We start from the raw sequence: 22,255 nt of genomic DNA, 5'->3' as shown, positions 1-22,255 counted from the left end.
AGTCTCCCAAAAACTGTTCTTTTCCCTTTAATCATTGTTCCATAGCACAGACACAATAACATACTTTCAAAAATGCAAATTTGACTGTGACTGCCTTTTTATTTTTTTTCTTTTTTTTTTAAAGATTTTATTTATTTATTTGAGCGAGAGAGAATGAGAGATAGAGAGCACGAGAGGGAAGAGGGTCAGACGGAGAAGCAGACTCGCCGCCGAGCAGGGAGCCCGACGTGGGACTTGATCCCGGGACTCCAGGATCATGACCCGAGCCGAAGGCAGTCGCTTAACCAACTGAGCCACCCAGGTGCCCCGTGACTGCCTTTTTAAATTAGAAATTCTGTAATGGGCTAGCACCGGTACGAGAATCACAACCAAGCTTCTCCGAAGACCACAGGCTAGCCCTTTATGACCTGGCACTTCACCTACCTCTCCAGTGAGCGTCTAACTTGAATTCTGGCTCCACCAATTTTAGAACTCACATTGTTGTTTTTCTAATACACGTCTTAGACTATCCAAATTGTGTTTTTCATTTCCTTCATCCACTAATTTAGCTTTTGAAGCTGAGGCTCAGGTATCACACCTTTGAGGAATCCGCCCTTACACCTTACATAGGGTCATTCCCCTTTCACTTCAGCATGCAAAGCAATTAGTTTAAATTTCTGGAGGGCATATTAACATCTCTGAATCCCAGTTAGTTTAGATTTTGGATGTAGTAGACACTCAAGTCCATTTACTTGTTAATCTCTACTGACTGTGAAACTCCCACTCCCTCCTCCATGGAACCTGCTGGAAGCTTCTATCTGATCTTCATATGTCAAAGTGCGGCGAGGGAGAATAGGACCGACTGCGTTGGAAAAGTAAAACAGTACTGACACCACCTCAGGCCACCTTCCTCCCTTCGGTGCCTTCGGATGTGACAGCTTTTCTTCTCAATCGGAGAAGCCAAATACGAAAAAAGCCTGGGGCTGCGGAGTTGTGGGTAACGGACTAGTACAACCGCATGGGAACCAAACGGCTTCCTGCAATCTAGCATCTGCAAAGGCAGAATGATTTCGGGCGAGTCCTTGTCCGTTAGGATTCCCGGCGCATAGATCACGGGATCTACGCGCAAGCCGGAACTATGCTCCCGGAAAAGAACACGTATCGGCGAATGACGTCACGGGTCTCGAAAGGCTTGGCCGCCTCCGGTAGCCATAATGAGAGCTGTGGTGAACGGTGATGAAAATAGAGCCCGACGTGCCTTGTTATTAATAGACGTCCACACTCTCCCAAACGCCCCATGTTCCTGTGGAATAACAGTATGCTACAAAAGTACTTTGGCACTACTACCTCTGAAGGCTCTATTGGAGTGCGGAGGCGTAGTGGAAGACAAGGCAAGCGTGAATAGCCGACGCCTCCGTAACCATGGCTGCGAGGGGCGGGGACTGAGAACGCCGGTCACGGGACTGGGGCCGGCCGGGAGACTCAGTCCTCCACGGTCCCAGCCGGCCCTGCGCACGCTTTTCGTCTCCCCTCCCCCGCCCCGCGACACGCTGCGTGGCTGCTCGTTGGCTACTTAGGACGGAAGCTCGGTTGGTGCTTCTCCAGAAGTTTCCCCCTTGGGCGGCGGCGGCGTAGCTCATAACCTCGGAGGTAGCAGCTCTAACAGCAAGAGCGATATTTAGGGATGGCGGCAGCTGCAGCAGGACCTGCAACAGTCCAGAAGTGCGTGTTTTCATTCTTGCTATTTATTTTTATCTCCCCCTCGCACCTACCCCCCACTTGGTTAGTGAGCATGTCGTTTTCCCTGGCAGGTTTTTCCGGAGCTTCTCAGATGCTCTGATCGAGGAGGACCCCCAGGCGGCGTTAGAGGTGAGAGAACCAGTCTCAGCTTCCTCCACTTTTCTTGGGGGAACGCGGCCACGACGGGTCCCGGCGGACCCGCCTCTTCCCAGCTCTACCTTCTTGGGACCGGGGTTGCTGTTTTTATGCTGTATCAGCCCTAATACTGACGGCTTCCGTCTCTCCTTGGTTCCACAGTGGTCCAGTTACTCTAAACCCTTGTTCTTGCCCCCTCCCACTTCTAGACCGTTACTGCATCCTCTTAGTTCCTTGGGAAAATACTTTCTCTATTTCTGGGGGGTGTAGTTAATATTCATAGTTGGCCCGGAAGGAATTGTTTTTTTTTTTTTTTTTTTAATAGCATGTGTGACAAGAAGAAAAAGTGAAAGCTAGGCTTGATGTTTGTTAATTCGGTTTTTGCCATTCTTACATAACAGATGTGCTAAGTGCAGACTACTGGAACAAAAACCTTTTCCCGTATGTCTCTGAATATCTCCAGAAGTCCTCTTACTGTTCATTATTCACTCATTTATTTATCAAAACAATTTATTTGCAGTTGCTTTATGCAAGACACTTATTGCTATGGATTAAAGTCTTGTTTATGTATTTAACTGACTTACAAGGCACTTTGTGTGAAGTGAAAGACTATAAAGCCAGAAAGAAAAGTCAAAAGAGCAAGAGTTAAATAATTTAAAATAATAAAGAGAGCCCAAGCTAAGGATACATGATGCAGCTGGTTGCAAAATTTAAGCAGGGGTTTTTTGCTTTGAAGCAAGAGGGAAGAAGGAAACCAAATCCTGTTGGGTTGTTACAATCTGACATAGGTGAGGTTAGCGATTTGAGGCAAGAGAAGTTTTTTGCTAGCTAGGACCTTAAAAGAAATTTGCCACGTGGGTAGTAGAGTCTCTCTGAAGGGATGATACTTGAGCAGAGACCTGAGGGAGTGAGCTCTGGGGAAAGAGCATTCCAGGCAGGAAAAGAGCCATTGCAAAGATCCTGAGGTAGGAATGAGGTTGGCTTGTAAAGGGAGCAGCAAAAAGGCCCATTTAACTAGAGTGGGATGACGGAGGAATAAGTGATGAGGAGGTGGGAAGGAAACCAGGGGCTAGGTCCTATAGGGCTTTTTAAGTTGGAGTTTGTTTTTTTGGATCTAGGTATGAAGGCCCTCAAATAAAATGGTTGGTCAGTTGTACTATGATGTTTCCTAATGAGGCTTCTGGGATTTGTATTAGAATAGTGTTACAGGAGGCACTGAGCATCTTTCTTCACAATTCATTATGTCATCTAGACAGCTATTAATTTCAGAATCTACATTTGTTATGGTCCTCTTAGCCCCAGTGCCACTTGCGGAAATCCAGTTTATATGAGTTGCTTTTAAAGGAAATTAATGAATTTTGTTGTCACTTTCCATCCCTTTTAAAAAAAAATTTTTTTTGATGTATGCTATATTATAAATCTTAAGTCTGCAACTACTGAAGTTGTAGTTTTATATATGTATAGCCCCCAGATCAAGATAGAGAACACTTTCATCCTCACAGTTCCCTCATGCTGCTTCTCAGCCAATAATTCCGCTTACCCTCCAGGTAACTCCCATTCATATCTCTGTCAGCATCAGTTTTGCTTGTTCTTGTACTTCCTATAAACAGAATAATGCACTAGTTACCCAGTTGAGTTTGGTACTCTCATCTGAGATATGTCCATGTTGTGTGAAGTGGTATTTTTTTCATTGATATATAGTATTTCATTGTATAAAAATAGAGCACAATTCTAACAATGGACTTTGGCTCATCTCCAGTTATTAGCTAGTATGAATAAAGCCACTGTAAATTTTTTTGTATGTGTATTTTGGTGAACACATACACTCCTTTTTTGGGGGGTGTACATACCTAAGAATGAAATTGCATAGAATAGGCATGTGGTTAGCTTTAATACCTTGATTCTTAAAGTGTGGCTTTTGAACCAGCAGCATCAGCACCACCTGGGAACTAATTAGAAATGCAAATTTTTGGACTCCATCTGAGATTATTCGAAGCCCTTACTGCTCATATGGTGTAGTACTTACCCTTCCATTTTACAGAAGAAAACTGAGACCCAAAGAAATCAAAATGATCTGTCATAGAGATGTATATAGCCAATTAGAGGCAGAATGGGACCCTCAGGACACAAGTTTCCAGACTCTTTCCAGAAAACTAATTCTCAAAAGTATCATCCTGAGACCAACTACAGCAGCATCGCCTGAGAACTTGTTAGAAATGCAAATTTTCAGGACCCACCACCTGCTTGAATCAGAAACTGGAAGTGGGGGTAATCATGATAAGAACCAGCTGTGTTAAGAGAAAGTGTTTTTTAATTTTTAATTATTTATTTATTTGAGAGAAACAGAGAGAGTGGAGGGGAGAGGGAGAATCTTAAGCAGGCTCCATGCTCAGCACGGAGCCTGATGTGGGTCTAGATCCCACGACCCCCAGGATCATGATCTGAGCCAAAATCAAGAGTTAGATACTTAACTGACTGGGCCACCCAGGCTCCCTGAGAAAGTGTTCTTTTTAAAGCTTGAGGTGACCTCACGGTTGACCCTTGAACAACCTGGGTTTGAACTGCATTGGCCCACTTACATATGGTTATCTTCTAATATGTGCAGTACTGTAAATGTGTTTTTCTTACGACTTCCTAATTTTCTATAGCTTTATTGTAAGAATATAGTATATAATACCTATAGCATACAAAATATATGTTAGTTGACTGTTTATGTTATTGGTAAGGCTTCCGGTCAATAGAAGGCTGTTAAGTTTCTGGGGAGTCAAAAATTACACTTGGATTGGATTTTTGACAGGGAGGGTCTGTGCCCCTAACACATGTCATCGTTCAAGAGTCAACTAGTCATTTTGAAATTCAGGACACTTGATGATACATCACTTAAAATGTTACATTTTTATATAAGACCATCCAGTTAGGATTAAAGGGGAAATGTTTGTATCAAGCTGATGCACATTTTTCATTCATTCAGCATATAATAGTACATATTAGTGGTGAATTTTGTACTGAGAGCCAGGGATCTAAAGATGAAAAGACTGCATTGAGGAAGTTTGCAGTCTAGTGGAGAGACAGACAAGTCAACAGATTATTAAAATATAAGGTAAATATTCTAATGGAGTGGTATATGAAGTACACTAAGAACACAGCAGAGTAGAGGCTAACCAGGGTAGTCAGAAAAACTTTACAGAGGATGTCTCATTTCACTAGGTAGAAAAGACGTGTGAATTACGAGAATTTTTTGAGGCCCAGTATGAATAGTGGTTAAGAGCATATAGGCTGTGGGGGTACCTGGCTGGCTCATTCGGTAGAACGTGAAACTCTTGATCTTGGGCTTGTGAGTTTGAACCCCATGTTGAGGGTAGAGTTCACTTAAAAAAAAAAAAACAAAAAACCTTCAGGCTTTGGAATCAGAGTGCTTGGGTCCAAATCGTCTTTTCATAATAACTCTGTAACCTCAGGAAAATTCCTGATGTCACTCGGGATCAGATTTCCTATCTGTGAAGTGAGACTGAGTAGGACCTATTTGAAAGGGCTATAATGAAGATAAGTAATGTAAGGTACAGGATGGGGCCCTTGAGGGTAGGCATCTTGTAGCTTCTTTGCTCTCTAGGTTCTAGCCACACTTTTTTTTTTTTTTTAAGATTTTATTTATTTATTTGAGACAGAGAGTGTGCGTGTGAGCACAAGCAGGGTGAGGGGCAGAGGGAGAAGCAGACTGCCTGCTGAGCAGAGTCTGATCCGGGACTTGATCCCAGGACCCCATGAGCTGAAGGAGAGGCCTAACCAACTAAGCCACCCAGGTGCCCCAGCACTTTTTTTTTTTTTTTTTTTAATGTCACTTGAAATGTATCAAGCTCAGTCCTTGTGGAGGGCCTATGGACTTGCAATTCCTTTTGATTAAAACGTACTCTCTTGTACTATCTCATTTTACTTGGAGATGCTCATCATTTGAGATTTCAGCTGACATGTCACCTCAGAGAAACTTACTTTCTTGGACCACCCTATCTAAATTGAGCCCCGTTGTAAGCTGACAAGGTGGCAGGGGTTTTGTGTGTCTTTTTTACCACATTCTCCGTGTAGTGCCTGTGATGTGGTAGGCACTCAGATGTGTTATGTGAAATGACTCCTACCATAATTCTTAATAACAACTGAGGTAGGTATTTGCATTTTACTCACAAGGAAGCTGAGACCAAAGAGATTCACTTGCTCAGGGTTTTATAGTTGAGAAGTGACAAGTCTCTGGGTTCAAGGCATCAGGTCTTCCTCTAGAGGAGGGGGTAGATCTAGGGATGTATTATATAATGAAGGGTTTGATAGCTGACTTTGAAGTAGCTGACCATTGATAGCTTTGTTCAGAGCATTGAGAACAGAGAGAGTTAGCATAAATGCAGTGTTACCTGTTCTGCATGGTTATGTGGTAAAGGGTATACGATAGCTGCGCTCCAAACAAGCTTTAGCAGTGCTAGGTAGTTTAGGAAGGGAGAAGGGTTGGTACTCTTGTTTATCATCTGTGATTGGGAATTAGCTGTGGCTAGAAGAAAATGGGAAGTGGAATCAAATTGAGATACCCAGAGCTACATGCCTTCAGCAATTAGATCAGTCTGAGCAGTTTGCTTTTGCTTTTAACCTTAACAAGTTAACTTGTTGACTAGCATTTTTAAAAAACCAAAAACTTTAAAGATTTGGAAATTCATTTTCTAAGATCTAAGTTTTAAACAATTTTAATGCCTTAAAAAGGAGTTTTTCCCAGTTTTAGATTATCAAGGTACTTCCTTCACCATTATCTTGGTAAAGATTTCAGTGTAATTATAGTTCATAGTTCATTGAGTTTCTTTACTTTTGAGAACTGTAAGTTGCTTGACTATAAACTAACTCATTTTATGTGAGTCTGCATTAAATAATGGCCTTTTGCCCCTTTCATTCAAATGTTGGCACTGAAGTCCTTGCCTTTGTGATACCTCTCTTTAGTCCCTTTGCTCTAGCATCAAGCAACTGTTGTCACAGAAACCATAGAACTCTCAAAACATGCCACAAGTCTGATGATGTTAATACAACCCAAAGCATTGTTTTAATTTCACTTTTTCTGGTTTTATTATACTGTAAATTGTTTATTCAAAATAAGCTGGTTATTGTGTTTTATGACTTATATTTGTGTGTCATAGTGTTCAGTTTGTGTTCTGTTTTTTGGTAACTTTTCAAAATAATAGCCTAATAAGTGAATTGCTTAGTTTATTTAACTGAATGACATAAGTGGTTCTCCTTAAACAGTTGGTTTGTGTTTTTAAAGGTCATTTGTAAGTTGGTTGTTTGAAAATCAGTTTTTACTTGATTCCATTTTATTTATCTTTGTACCCCCAGTGTCTGGCAGGTCTTTGTTACATAATATATGTTTAAAAATACTTATAAATTGATGAACCAGATCCTAGTATAATTTATAGTGGCTTTTTGACCCATAATATACCTGTTTTCTTGCTGAGGAGAGGCTAGAAATTTGGTTGGAAGATGTATTTGAGTAGACAGGTAAGAAGCTATGAGAGGTTTTCACAATTGTTGAAAGTTTAAGTACAAGATGGTATCATTTAGCTTAGGAATTTCAGAGTGTTAGGAAACATTAATACAAATGTCATTGGTGTGTGAAAGATAACTTGGATTAAAGAGAGGTTACCAAGAGGCAGTGTGGTTTGGTGTTCAAAAAGCAGATTTGGAGTCAGACCCGGATTTGACAGTCCTGTGTCACTAACTGTAAGGCGATGGGATGGATCTTCTGAGCACATCTGGGGAAGAGCTTTCTGGTGAGAGGGAGCAGCAGGTGCAGAGTCCTCAGGTGTTTGAAGAACAGCAAGGAGGCCATTGTGGCTAGAGTAGAGGAACAAAAGGAAGAGTAGTAAGAAATGAGGTCAGAGAGTTAGCAGAGGGTTGTATCAGGGAGGGCCTTGAAGGTCACTGGTAGAACTTGGGCTTTTGCTTGGAGTCAGCTGAAAAGACATCAGCTGCAAAGAAGTTGGAGAGTTTTATGCCTATTGACAAAAACAAGATCTGATTTTCATTATTGCTTGGATCAGGATGATAGAGGTGAAGAAGGTAAAAAGTGGTTTGGATTTTAGGTATGTTGCATTTTAGGTAAATGATTACCAAGTATAGTATAATTTGATTTTGGGGAATCACGCTACTAAGAGCAAAATCAGTGACGTGTTGTTATTGAAGTAATTTTACTTTTTTTTTTTTAAGATTTTATTTATTTATTAGAGCAAGAGAGCACAAGCAGGAGGAACAGTAGAGGGAGAGGGAGAAGCAGGCATCCCGCCTAGCAGGGAGCCCTGTGTGGGGCTTACTTCTGGGACCCTGGGCCGAAGGCAGATGCTTAACCATCTGAGTCACCCACCCAGGCGCCCCTGAAGTAATTTTACCTTTTAAGAAAACTACCAAATCCCTAGGATGTGTGAGCACTAGGTAGAGAATCAAAGCATTCCTATTTGCCTACATTTATTCTTGGCCTCACTGTTCGTGCTGTCATTTCTTGCATCATTCCTGTTCCAGCTACCACTTACATACTGTGACTGCCCAGCGTGACAAATTTTTAATCTCATGTTAAATCTTGATCAATTGATGGTAGGTATCTATGAGGTACTGTATCTGGGCTTTCAACAGCGTGCGGTAATTTCTTAGGGTTGTCTGCTATTGACAGATGATGGAGGAGGGCCAGGTAAGCTTCATTGTGTCTTTATTGATTCTGTTAACCTTCCTGAGCTCTAGATTCAACTTCCATGTTTTTTGTTTGTTTTTATTGGACGGTTTCATATTTTCTAGGCATCTCAAATCTTTTGAGTCTTCTCCAAATTAGGGGGAGAAAATCTTTGATGGTCAATGTATATAAATTCTTCAGAATAAATGAGGTGATAGTAATTACCATTTAGAGTTTTTACTATAGGCCAGGAACTGTGCTAAGATACTACATTAGGTTGTGGATTTTGGGGGAGAGACTGGAGAAGGGGTGATATTGATCCTCTTGCAAAGGAAAGCTCCAAGCTTATTCTGTTCTCCTTCCTCCAAATAGCTTATGATAATAGGTTATTTGATTAAAAATCATGTTCAATTAGAATTCAGTTGCTTTTAAAAACATTCATTGACATTCAACATGTTTGTATTTGTAGGAGCTGACTAAGGCTTTGGAACAGAAACCAGATGATGCTCAATATTATTGTCAAAGAGCTTATTGTCACATTCTTCTTGGGAATTACTGTGGTAACTTTTCTTACTGAATATATTATTTCTTCTTTATAAGTTACAAATTTTACACAAGATACAGTGAATCAAATGTAGTAGATACTATCTTTGAAGGTTTTTAAATTGGTCTTTCACACAAGGTGTGAAGTAGCTGAAACATGACAAATATGTTGAGCAACACCCATACAAATGTTCTGGGTGTCTCTTCTTCCTTCAGGGGGTGGAGAATTTATACAGATTTCATTTGTAGTTATTGGGTATACTAACAAAAAATAGCATCACATTTATTGTTTTACAGACTATTTAAATGAAATGCTCGTTTGTAATTTTTGTATATTGTGTAACTTTTAAATTATTCTGGGTAGAGAATCTAGGTAGGGAAAACTAAATATCTTGAGTCAAATTACATTAAGTGATGTTAATGAGAAAATTAGATGAACTTTGTGGCAAAGCTTTATACATTGAATAGCTTTAAAAAGAAAGCTAAATATTAGGCTAATGTATGAGAGTGATTTTTTTGGATTCTATCTTGGATAGTTTTTCCTAATTTAAAAGCATTTGTCCATTGCACCAACTTGAAAGCTTAAAAATGTAGGGCTGATTCAAATTTTGTATGTAACTTGTTAGGATCCATAAATTACTGACTAAACCCTCCCCCCCCCCTTTTTTTTGTATGTAGATGGTGTTGCTGATGCAAAGAAATCTCTTGAACGCAATCCAAATAATTCCACTGCTATGCTGAGAAAAGGGTATGCAATAACTACTCTTCTAATTGGGTCTGTTTAGTTCGTTGAATGAATTTTAAGTAAATTCTGTATTTATACATTTTATAGCTGAGATAGGATTCAATTTTAAATATAATTTTATACTTCTATTGTAGTGTGTGTGTGTTTTAAAATAGTGGTTGAAGTAATTACCAGGAAAAGATGAAACTGATGGATTTCAAATCCCTTTTTTGTTCATCGTTTGGAATTTATTGTATTTAACCAGGCGGACAGGCTACATTTAATGCTTTGAAAGCCCTGTATCTGTGTACTTTACATCCCATCTTGTTTCTGTTGATAAGTGTAATTTTATTTTTAAGAAACTTCTTTGGTTTCTTAGCATAACTATATTTTGGAATAAGCAGGTGTACACAGTTAAATCAAGAAATTCCTTTTGAAATGAGTTCCAAAATTGGGTTTTAATGAGAATTATATATAATATTACAGTATATTAGAAAATCTCTTGGCTTATTAACATATACTTAAATTATTTTTTTACCAATAGAGAGTACTAGGATATTTAATTTAGAAATCGTTTTTGCATGACCTCATGTGTGTGTGGTATTTGTTTTTAATATGCTCATGCAGGATATGTGAATACCATGAAAAAAACTATGCCGCTGCTTTAGAAACTTTTATAGGAGGACAGAAATTAGATAGTAAGTATTGGAATTGTATGTTAATAAACTAATCCATAATTTCTGTGTGTGTGTTTTTTTTTAAAGCAATCTTTTTTTTTTTTTTAAAGATTTTATTTATTTATTTGACAGACACACAGTGAGAGAGGGAACACAAGCAGGGGGTGTGGCAGAGGGAGAAGCAGGCTTCCCGCTGAGCAGGGAGCCCAGTCTGGGGCTCAGTCCCAGGACCCCGGGATCATGACCTGAGCCAAAGATCTGATGCCTAATGACTGAGCCACCCAGGCACCCTCTATGGTAGAGTTTTATCACAGTTCTCTAAAGCAGTGGTTCCTAAGTAGGGTGATTTTGCTTCCTGGGGGACATTTAGCAATGTCTGAAGAGATTTTTGATTATCATGACTGGTGAGTGGGGGATGTGCTATGGATACCTAGTGAGTAGAGGCCAGGGATGCTGCTAAACATCCTACATTGCACAGAATTGTCCCCCACAACAGAGAAGTAGCTAGTCCAAAATAGTAGTGCTGAGGTTGGGAAACCCTACTCTAAAGTATTGCATGAGTATGTTTTTATATTTTAAAAATTTACTCTTGTATTGCTTTGAATATTTGCTCTTTTGCTGTATACCTGCTTGAGAGAGGACAGTGGGTCCAACTTTGCAATTGGAACCTACAAATTAGGAAGGAGTAGTGAATGGTACATGAATAATTTGGCAATTTAGTAAGCAAGCCAGCATATCTGCGCTTTTAGCAGATTCTAAAGAGTCCAATTATCTGTACCTTGATACATACTTGAAAACCCTGAAGAGACATAAATCATTCCATCTTGTAGATTTCTAAGCCCTATTCCTTATTTCTTTTAGAGCAATAGAAAGTTCATCACCTAAATTGTTTCATTTATTAATATCTTCCTGCCATTGATTTTTATCTCAGGATTATTTCAAAGTCTGCCTCAAATGAAGGTGTCTGTTTTTTGGTAAAATTGCTTTTAAGGACATTTTAATTTAAAAACAAATTTGTCTTTTAATTCTAAGGAAATTTTATGTTAAACTGTTAGGGTTCCCTTATTTAACCGGGTAAAAATTTATAACTCAGAATATTACCTTTTTTTCCTTTGGTATGGTAAGAAGCTTGGTTTTATTTACTGATATTCAAATCTAGGATTTCGATATAATTATTACCCCCTACTAGAATGAATGTGTGTGTGTATGTGCCTAGGTATTAAGGCCTATACAGTTTGAATTTTATTTATAAATTAGTGTACTAGAAAATTCCATTTTAAGCAATTTTTATTTTTCAGAATAATCTTGCCTGCAATTTGAGTTTGCAAACTTTCATTTAGAGTACCTTTAATAATTTTTTTTTAAAGATTTTATTTATTTGACAGAGACACAGTGAGAGAGGGAACACAAGCAGAGGGAGTGGGAGAGCGAGAAGCAGGCTTCCCACTGAGCAGGGAGCTGGATGCGGGGCTCAATCCCAGAACCCTGGGATCATGACCTGAGCCAAAGGCAGACGCTTAACTACTGAGCCACTTAACAACCCCCCACTTTTAATAAATTTTAACATTATTTTGGATTAGACCCTGTACTGTTTGGATTATCATTGTCCTGAGTCTTTAGAAATTAATAATTTGCTTATGTACATGTTTACATTGCTATCTCTAAATAATATAGTTCACCATCTGTAGTCTCTTGGCTGCTGTGGAATCTGGAGATAAACAGAACTGCGCAAAGTACAGAGGTGTTTTTTGGTGTTGGTAGGAATGGCACGGTAACAGGAAAAGCTACTGAGAGGAGTAGATAGAAAAAGTGGGTAGCTGCATGAGAGAACAAATCTGGGGTCAGCAGAAGCTTCTAGACCTTGGTCTAGCTGTCTGGTACCAGGCTTCTATCCCATACTAACTGATAGTGTGTTGGGTATCTAATTCAGGTCTGATTTTGTTGTGTGAGAGGAAGCTCCTTTAACAGAAGAGGAGTGAGGGGAAATGTAGATTATTTGTATCTGGGAACCAGTAAGGTTGACTGGCTAAAACCAATTTTATTTTTTAATTAAAATTCTTCAGGATGAATGTCTAAATGTTAAAAGTATTCGTATATTTATAGCTGTAGCATTATGGTTACTATAAATCCTGTTAGGACAAGTATTTTTGTCTAATTTACTGCTGAATCCCCATTGCCTAAAACACAGTTTGGAACATAGTAGGTATTCAGTAAGTATTTGTTGAATGAATATGTTAGATGGTGCTGGTGAGTGAGTGATGTTACAGTCAGCTTGTTTTTTTAGGTACAGATCCTGATTTCACTGTCTGGATTAAAAGGTGTCAGGAGGCCCAGAATGGTAAGTATGTAGGTTTTTCATGTCTTTCAGTTTACAAAGAAGTAAATTTTTGACATTTTTGGATTTAAACAAATTTTTTTTTTAATTTTATTTATTTTATTTGAGAGAGAGAATGAGATAGCATGAAAGGGGGGGAAGGTCAGAGGGAGAAGCAGACTCCCTGCTGAGCAGGGAGCCCGATGCGGGACTCGATCCCGGGACTCCAGGATCATGACCTGAGCCAAGGGCAGCAGCTCAACCAACTGAGCCACCCAGGTGCCCTAAGCAAATGTGTTTTTAACTTTACAACTTTATAAATCATAAATTTAAATAGTGTATGTTCCCTTAGGGATTTCCAAAGTTTTGTTATGTTGAAAGGGAGATTTGGATGGATTTGTTTTGCAGTTGTGTTGCCGTCAAGAAATTACTAAAAGTCTACAGTGACTCTAGGATGCAAAATTAAACCACTTTTTAAAATTTGGAATGTATGGAAAATTGGCTTATGTAATCAGTATGTTTGTGCTATAGAAGTCATGTATGTGACTGCCTGTAAATGTACTGTTAAATGGAAATGTTTTCTTTTTATGTTTTTAATAGGATCACAATCTGAGGTGGTAAGTACAAAATTTTTATTCATGTTCTTAATTATAATTTTGCTATATATTTGAGACAGGACTCCGAATGATCTTTTACTTAGATCTTAAGCAATTCCATGTAAATACTTTTCCTCTAGCAACTGAAATAATACCATTTTTGGTGAAATAGATAAAGAGGTTTATAGTCATGAAAATTATTGGGCTTGTTTAATGTGTGATCAAGTTGATTTGGCATATTTTAGTATGGTCAGGGTGGTTATTTTTTATCTTTTCCTTGCTGAAAAGTCATCACATTTAAGTTAAACAGCTGCTGCCTAGAAAGCACTTTCAGAGTTTATTGTGGTGTACTGAGAACACAAAAGTTAAGTAAAATTTGGAAATGTTTATCTAATTCAGTTTCACATTTATTGTTTTGGATATGGAGATTTCCAGGAAGTCTTTTTCAGTTATTAAAAGTTATGGTGGAGTTGAAAGTTGATTTTTTTTTTTAACCACTTAGGTTTATATATGACACAAATAGTTACATTATGGCTAGTGGTTTTTAGCAGCGATAATCTGCAGTTTAGTTAGTAAATAAAATGACGAGTCAGGAGATGTGTGTGTAGTCTTAATTCTGTTGGCGGTTACTTAACCCACTTGGGTCTTTTCATGTCTGAAGGAAGATTTACATCTCTGTCTTCCAGAATTACATTGTGACATTGAGAAAGTCTTTTATTCTCTGGGCTTTCTTCATGTGTAAACTGGGCCTAATAGAGCTAATCTCCTTCACGTTGTGAGCATCAGGTCAGATATGTGTATATGTAGTGATTGGAGTTTGGAACATCACCAAAAGTGAGCCCTGTCTGGTTATTTCTATACCTCAAAGGCTCATCCATATTCCTAAGGGTGATGGATGAGGGAAGTATTAAAAGTTGGCTTCTTTCAGGGCACCTGGGTGGCTAAGTTAAGCGTCCGACTCTCGATTTAGGCTCAGATGATGATCTCAGCGTTGTGAAATTCAGTCCCCGTTGGGCTCTGTGCTTAGTGTGCAGTCTGTGCTTGTCCCTCTCCCCCTGCTCTCTCAAAATAAATAAATAAAATCTTTACATAAATAAAAGTTGGCTTTCTTCACCTGCTGGTATTTTTGTTTAGGTCTTACAGTATCATATTTGGGATTGGAACTAGTCCTGAAAACAATAAAATAGCATTTGGATTATACTTTGGTAACACAAATGGCTGTTTAGCCACAGTGCATTTTGTCACTGCTGTGGTTCACACTAGTTTAATCTTTGTACCAAGGTGAACGGGAATAATATGTTCTAGTCATTATCTCTACTTGATATCACCTAGATTCAGGTATTTCCCAATAGTTAACACTAGAGAGTAATTCTGAATTAGACTCAAATCTGTTTGGAGGGGTTTTATTTTCTTCCTCTAAACCCCATCTCTTCCCTCTCATTTAGGGACAACTTAGAGGTCACTTATGACCCAGGGCAAGTTCTTTAGATTTACATAGTCTTAACTGGCACACATGTAGTTTAGGGAAGTATTGATTGGTCAAGAATCAGTTTGTTTCTTGATGGGCGGTGTAGAATGTTTGTTGCTGAGAGACCATAAACAGAGTAAGCTGTTATCTGGAAGGCACCATGGAAATGTTCCTTCATATATTCCAGAGCAGTGTTTGATGCCACTGCTAAGCCTGAAGGTTATACTCTTTCTAAAAAATGTGGGTTTTTTTTTTAATGTTTTTTAAATATTATTTTTTTGTTTTTTGAAATATTTATTTTTTTTAAAGATTTTATCCATTTATTTGACAGATAGAGACACAGTGAGAGAGGGAACACAAGCAGGGGGAGTGGGAGAGGGAGAAGCAGGCTTCCCGCGGAGCAGGGAGCCCGATGCGGGCCTCGATCCTAGGACCCTGGGATCATGACCTGAGCTGAAGGCAGACGCTTAACGACTGAGCCACCCAGGCGCCCCTTAATTATTTTTGGTTTAGAGAGTTAACCTTGGAACTGGACATTTAAATGTAACCTTTTCCAATCATACCTTTAGAAAGTTTTTTGGGTTTTATGCTTTTTATTTTTATTTTTTATTTTTTTACTTCAATTTAATTAACATATAGTTTATTATTAGTTTCAGAGGTAGAATTTAGTGATTCATCAGTTGCATGTAACACCCAGTGCTCATTCCCTCAAGTTCTCTCCTTAGTATACATTACCCAGTTACCCCATCCCTCCACCCACCTCCCCTCCAGCAACCCTCAGTTTGTTTCCTGTAGTTAAAAGAGTCTCTGTGGTTTGTCTCCCTCTCTGTTTTCATCTTATTCTTCCTTCCTTTCCCCTTACACTTTTATTTTAAGAAGAAAAATCTTTTTTGAAATTTTAACTCCTGAAATTATAAAAGTGTTGAATATTCTAGTATTTTGTGATGACTGGTATTATGTAACAGTTATGAATTCAGGTATGCTTTGTGCTTGAGGGACATTTTCATGTAGTTATTCCATATCAAAGTAACCATAGCACTAGGTAAATTAATAATACATGCATTTTAATATACAGTTTGTAAACTAATTTGTAAAAATCTTTCTCTCACAACTTGCCAAAATCAGTGTGCATCCCAGAGGACTCATCAGTCAAAAATCAAGTAAGTGTTTCTTTTTCATAAGACAATGCATGATAAATACGCCTAAAGGGAAAAGTCCTTTTTTGTTTAACAGTAAGCAAGTCCTTACCCTGTGATGTTCGGTGTTTCTTAGTTGTTTTTTTTAGAAATTTGTTTAGCCTGGGAAAACTAATTCTAAGGCTGTTGACTGATTGATTTTAGTGTTCAGTTAAATTCAGATCAGTTCTCTGTTTTAAACATGCTTCATCTGGTTCCATGTTATGTCACCTTTCCATGTATGACGAGAGCTTCTTCCAGTTGTTATTACACAGGTAAATAAATTAGTAGTAGGCTTGACGGAATTGTAACTACCTGCCTTTTGTATTTTAGAGTAAATTTTTCATAGAGTGATTCTGCATGAGTTGAAGGGGACTGTTGCTCAGGGCAACAGTTACAGTAATGAATTAAGCGTCTAGCAAGTATTTGAATTTATTTTTAATTATTTATTAGCCATGTGTACAACTTGTATTCTTAGGACTGTAACAGAAAGAAACACAAGGCATTGATCGGGAGCTTTGCATCCTCACTGAATTTCAGAGGGAAACTGTGAGACTCTTACAGTTCATTTCTTTAATCAAGGTGCATTTTAATTACCTAAAATGGTTTGGAAATGTTAAAACAAAACAATCTATTCATGCTTCTTCTGGGGAGATTTAGGATGACTCTCCCAAGTACCAAGTAGACAAGGAACTTTGACTAGCTTGGTGGCAGCAGCAGGAGTAGAATACAAACATCAAATAATAATTATGATGTTTGGAGTATAAAATAATCCAACATTGATTTAATACTGGTACTGTGTACCAGGCATTGTGCTTAGTTCTAGGAATATAATAGTGGCAGGATAGATAAACCGCTCTGCCTCATGGAATTTATAATCTAATATAGTCTAATTTGAAAGTGAGGATCCCTACATTTCTAGAGCCTTCTGTGGGAAAGATACACATAGTTAGAATCTCTAGGCACATTCGTTTTCCCATGTACCTTGAGAATGAAGGAAGATACTGTATTTAATGTTGTGCCTGGCAGGGTGAGTTAAATTTTAAGTTATTTTAATTTTAGCTCATTTGCTTCTGCTCCCTGTGTTTGGGGCTGTTTGCTCCAACTTCAGTTAAGAGATTTTGGAGTGTGGAGTCCAGCCGACATGGGTCCAGTGTAACACCTGCCACTGACTGACTGACTGCTTCGCCCATCTGGGCTTATTTTTCATCTGTAAGAGGGATAGAAGTGCTTTTTCTTAGTATTAGGTTGAAATGAAAGTGTAAAGCTATTAATGGTATATAGTAATGGTTAGCTCTTAAGAGTAAATTTCATCTTTAACATTAGCTTAAGCACAACATTATTAGAGATATAAGTTAGAACCCAGAAAATCATGTAAGTATTTAAGTCTCCTGGAAAGGTTTGAAGCATCATACCCTACTGTTCTTTTCCATTAGTGCAGGTCAAAGAAAATTAATTCTATAAAATTGTTTCTGTGAATCACCATCTGCTTTGCTTATTTGTTCCTCAAGGTGGAGCTCTTGTTGTTTATCAGATTGTAGCTTTTATCTTGACAAAACATAAAGAAGCAACAACTTTAAGAAAATTAGATGTTCTGAGGTGGTTTTTTTTCTTTTTCAATAGGTATGACTGGTATCAAACAGAATCTCAAGTAATCATTACACTTATGATCAAGAATGTTCAGAAGAATAATGTAAATGTGGAATTTTCAGAAAAAGAGGTTATTACAGTCTTTGAACTATTTTTTATTTTGAGATTAAATACTTTTATTTGCAAATATAGTATACTGCAGAATAATCTATAGCAGTTGATCAGATACATCATTTCTTCCTGAGATGTGGAAAATGCTGATGAAAATCTGAAGCATGGCTTTTCAGCTTGAATGATTTTAAATTTTGAGACAAAAGTATTTATAGTGTAGGTTCTAGCTAGATTTGCATTATTTTCTTTTTCTTTAGATTTGAAATTCAAAGCAGAACTTGGTTGACAAATATAAAAGACATTAAGATATGTGATTTGGTTACATTTGTGTGGTATACTTTGTGAAAAAGGTCTGCTTATTTGTTGTGTGATTTATATGTCTTAGAATTTACTAACCATAGTAAATTAGTGTGACTTGTAGTAACTTGATTTCTTAGCATTTAGTAGAAAACTTCGATGATATTTAAGTTAGTGGTAGAAATAGATGTTTTTGTTACATATTGTATTGTTTTGCTCTTATATCTTGAGTTTTCTAGAGATTTAAATGTTATATATGTGTTTGAAACATACTATTTTCTGCTTATTTAATAATGTACGTGGAATCCATGTAAAGGATACCAAGTAGAAAAAAAAGGATTATTTTGAATTTCTTAAATCTGATATTCCATATAAAGTGTTTAAAATAATTTGCAACAGTATTGAAATTCTGCAATTATATTCAGTTTAAGTATCTTACGTTTCATTATATAAATTTATAAAAATATGCTGCTAATTTTGTATTCATTAGTTGTCTGCTTTGGTGAAACTTCCTTCTGGAGAGGATTATAATTTGCAGCTGAGACTTCTTCATCCTATAATCCCAGAACAGAGCACATTTAAAGTACTTTCAACAAAGGTAAGACAATTTTAAAAGAGTTGTCAGTAATGGAGACATCTGGCTGGCTCAGTAAGAAGAGCATGTGACTCTTGATCTCGGGGTCATGAGTTCAAACCCCACGTTGGGTGTAGAGATTATTTAAATGAGTAAAAGTTGTAGTAGTAATATTTCTAAAATAAATACTGGTCAACTAATTGCCTGTGTGATTATAAGCTTATAGATCCTTCTAAGCACATATTTTCAAATTAAAAGGGACAGGTTAAATGGGCTCCTGGGTGGCTCAGTCAGTTGGGCATCTGCCTTCAGCTCAGGTCATGATCCCAGAGTTCCAGGATCGAGTCCCGCATTGGGTTACCAACTCAGAGGGGATTCTGCTTCTCCCTCTGACCTTCCTCTCTCTCGTGCTTTTCTCTCTCTCTCTCTCTCTCAAGTAAGTAAATAAAATCTTAAAAAAAAAAAAGACAGGTAAATAAGGACAATAAATTTTGAGTAACAATTTTCCCCTCCCCAGATTCTAGGACAATGGAATTTAAAAATCAATTTAACCTCAGTAGTGTTTGTGTACTTAAGATTGGTATATTTCTTAAAGAGGTTTTCAAAAAAAAAAAGATGAAATTATCAGCCTCTCTTTAGGATTTGATACCAAAAGTCTCTTCTCTTAAACTTGTCTCTTTTGATGTATAAATATTTTCTTACTCTACCTTAACATAGTTAAAAATACAAACTACTATGAAAATGAATCTGTTCTTTTTTTTGTTTTTTAATTAAGCTGAATTTTAGAATACTTCATGAGGGAATACTGAGTGATTTAAACTGCAGTTCGAGTTAATTATATAATTTTTAGATTTCTTTTTATTTTCAAAAAGAAATAAAAAATGAGATGGAATTAAAAGTCATAGAATGTTTTAAATAGCAATCAGAAGATGTAGGTAGTAGAAGTAGGACAAGTGCTGAACTGAAAAATAAATCTGACTGCTTCTTTGCTTGCCCTGTGAATTTAGACTAGTCACAGAATTATTATAGGACTAAATTTTCACTGTCTTTTAAAATGAGAGATATGGACTAAATGAGCTCTGAAATTTTTTCATCTATAAAATTGTATGAAGGTATATAATGAGGTATGACAGCAGATGATATAAGTAGACTTTTTCCATTACTGCACCTTTATACACATGTCTTACAACATACAGTGTTAGTAACTGTTGAGTTTAAGTTCTAAGGATGTTTGAATTTTCCTGTCCTAGGATAGAATCAGAGTTGGCCTGCATCTGGGAGAATATGGTAACTGGGCCTGCAGAAAGAAGAGGGTACCTGCAGAGCATTTGAGCAGAAGTGCAAAGTTAAGAAGTAGTAGTTTTGTTTTTGTTTTTTAAGATTTTATTTATTTGACAGAGAGAGAGGGAACACAGGGAGAGTGGGAGAGGGAGAAGCAGGCTTCCCGTGGAGCAGGGAGCCCGATGCGGGGCTCGGTCCCGGGACCCCAGGACCATGACCTGAGCCGAAGGCAGACGCTTAACGACTGAGCCACCCAGGGGCCCCAAGAAGTGGTAGTTTTTTGCATCTAGTTAGAAGTGATTTGCCCACTTATCTGTTTGAAGATTACAAAGTACAGAGCTGTTAAATTATGAGTGAGAGAAGAAACAGTAGTTTGGGTGATAGAAAGTGAGAAAAAGGGATGAAATCTTAGCAAGATTTTAGTCTTACACATAGTGTAGAATTTGTTCAGTAAAAGAAGTTGGGTAAATAACTACAAAACTCTAGCTAGATTTGGGTCAGAAAGTCATGAGTTTGGCATTTTTGTACATATTTTTATCAACATGTTTAATGCGTGTTCTTTTGAAGTAGTTAAATAGATGGTAAATGACTTAAAAACTTGTGTTACTGGGTCTCATAAAATTTATGGAAGAATAGAATGTGTGGTAATAAATACATAAGTTTGTGTGGCTAGAATTGAGGATGTTAATGAAGCACTGCTATCTCTCATTCTTTAATTCTCCTTTGAAACTTCAGTGCTTGTTGATGCTAACCATTCTGCAACCCCCCCTTCTGTTTTCCCAGTTCGCTTTCCTGGTCCCTTCTATCTTAAAATGCTACATAACTACTTTTATATTTTGTATAGTAGTTTATGTATACATTTCATTCCCCTTGCGTTTAGTCTGTGAGGATGAGAAGCAAGTCATATTTGTGTGTGTGTAAAACACTTATCCTCCAGGTAAGGATGCCCCAGTTAACTCCACAAACAATGAGTAATTTTTTAGTGTAAGTATGATCCATTTGCTAAATTTGCTTATCTCTGTGTATTGTACATAGTCTGCTGCTTAGTAATTGTTCAGTGAATGAATTTAAATTGGATTCTGATATTAACCCTTTGAAGTTGGCAGAGTATTTTTATTCGTTTTATAGATGAAAAGAAACTGAGGTTCATGGACTTTAAATGCTTTCCCCGAGTTTACATAGTTACTAAATTGTTCATCTTGGCCCAAGAGGAATACTTTTATTTCTGGAAAGCTAGTGCTTCTTTGCTTAGGTTTTTCTAAGTTCTGTAATAAGAATTAAAATTCTTAAGATGTCTAATGGAAGATGATTATTTTTCTTGTCTTAAAATTATATATATTAGTTTTGTTAGACTACCAACTTTTAAGCTGTATTTTATGGGAAACAAATTGAAATAATTGCACTTAATTTTATCTTAAGGGAAATGAAAGTTTTGAATCTTTTTTTCATACTGCAGAGGGAGACTGTTAAAATACTGAAAATAAAATTTTTCTGTGGGTTACTGAGGCTTATTTAATGATACTCAGAGAAAAATAAGTCATTTGACTTTCATATGTAGTCAAGTGTCTTGAATCCTTTATGTGAGTTGAGAAAAGAATGGTTCTGTTTAGAAGAATCTGCTTAAAATTAGAGATTCCATAAAATCTGTGCTTTAAAAACGGCTGTTTCTTTGCTTTGAGAATCCAGTTTCTTTCTTTTCCACCTTCAAGGTTGAATAAATGTTGCATATTCATGTATAATCGTTGGTTAAGTGTTATTAATTCAAGTGAAATATAATTTGCAATGAAAATAAGAGAAGTAGGACCCTTAAATTAATGAAATAGCATTTCTTAACTAAATATTTTACAATGTCATGTCTGGGTCTTTCCAAGTCAGATTTCGTATTTTTTTTCAGTACCTTTGATAGTTTTTTCTACCCTTTATTGACTACCAGCTTTCGTATCTGCCTATTAATTCATTTTCTTTATTAAGAAACTGTAGTGTTTCTTTTGTTCCATCTTGTTAATTTCATGCACTATTCTCTGCTCACAATCACAAGATTATAACTTCAGTGACAGCTGTGCTGTGAAATACTCATTTTAAAGATTAATATTCACTCCTAAAACACTAGAATTTTCAAAATCCTTTGTAGTAAATTCACCCTTGTAGAAATGTTCTTCTGGGCACCTGGCTGGCTTAGTTGGTGGAGTGTGCGACTCTTGATCTCGGGGTTTTGGGTTCGAGCCCCATGTTGGGTATAGAGATTACTTAAAAATAAAATCTTTAAAGGGAAAAAAAATGTTCTTCTATTCCTGTTTTTTTTTTTTTTTAAAGATTTTATTTATTTATTTGACAGAGAGAGACATAGCTAGAGAGGGAACACAGCAGGG

At 37.3% G+C, this 22,255-nt stretch overlaps 1 protein-coding gene across 1 annotated transcript in view; it reads left to right on the top strand.

Moving 5' to 3' along the window:
* The first annotated feature begins 311 nt into the window (after window positions 1-311).
* SUGT1 (SGT1 homolog, MIS12 kinetochore complex assembly cochaperone) overlaps window positions 312-22,255 on the top strand; it is a 40,349-nt gene continuing 18,405 nt past the window's right edge. Inside the window, exons 1-10 of the mRNA XM_027591220.2 lie at window positions 312-1,701; window positions 1,791-1,848; window positions 9,006-9,096; window positions 9,758-9,827; window positions 10,431-10,501; window positions 12,765-12,818; window positions 13,395-13,411; window positions 15,984-16,018; window positions 17,657-17,753; window positions 18,522-18,629. Of these exons, the coding sequence (XP_027447021.1) occupies window positions 1,664-1,701; window positions 1,791-1,848; window positions 9,006-9,096; window positions 9,758-9,827; window positions 10,431-10,501; window positions 12,765-12,818; window positions 13,395-13,411; window positions 15,984-16,018; window positions 17,657-17,753; window positions 18,522-18,629 (639 nt within the window). The 5' untranslated portion in view covers window positions 312-1,663. The remainder of the gene's footprint in view (window positions 1,702-1,790; window positions 1,849-9,005; window positions 9,097-9,757; window positions 9,828-10,430; window positions 10,502-12,764; window positions 12,819-13,394; window positions 13,412-15,983; window positions 16,019-17,656; window positions 17,754-18,521; window positions 18,630-22,255) is intronic.

The sequence above is a fragment of the Zalophus californianus genome, chromosome 3 (genome assembly GCF_009762305.2).
Source record: "Zalophus californianus isolate mZalCal1 chromosome 3, mZalCal1.pri.v2, whole genome shotgun sequence".
Classification (NCBI taxonomy): Eukaryota; Metazoa; Chordata; class Mammalia; order Carnivora; family Otariidae; genus Zalophus; species Zalophus californianus.
This window is presented reverse-complemented; position numbering and strand designations above follow the sequence as displayed.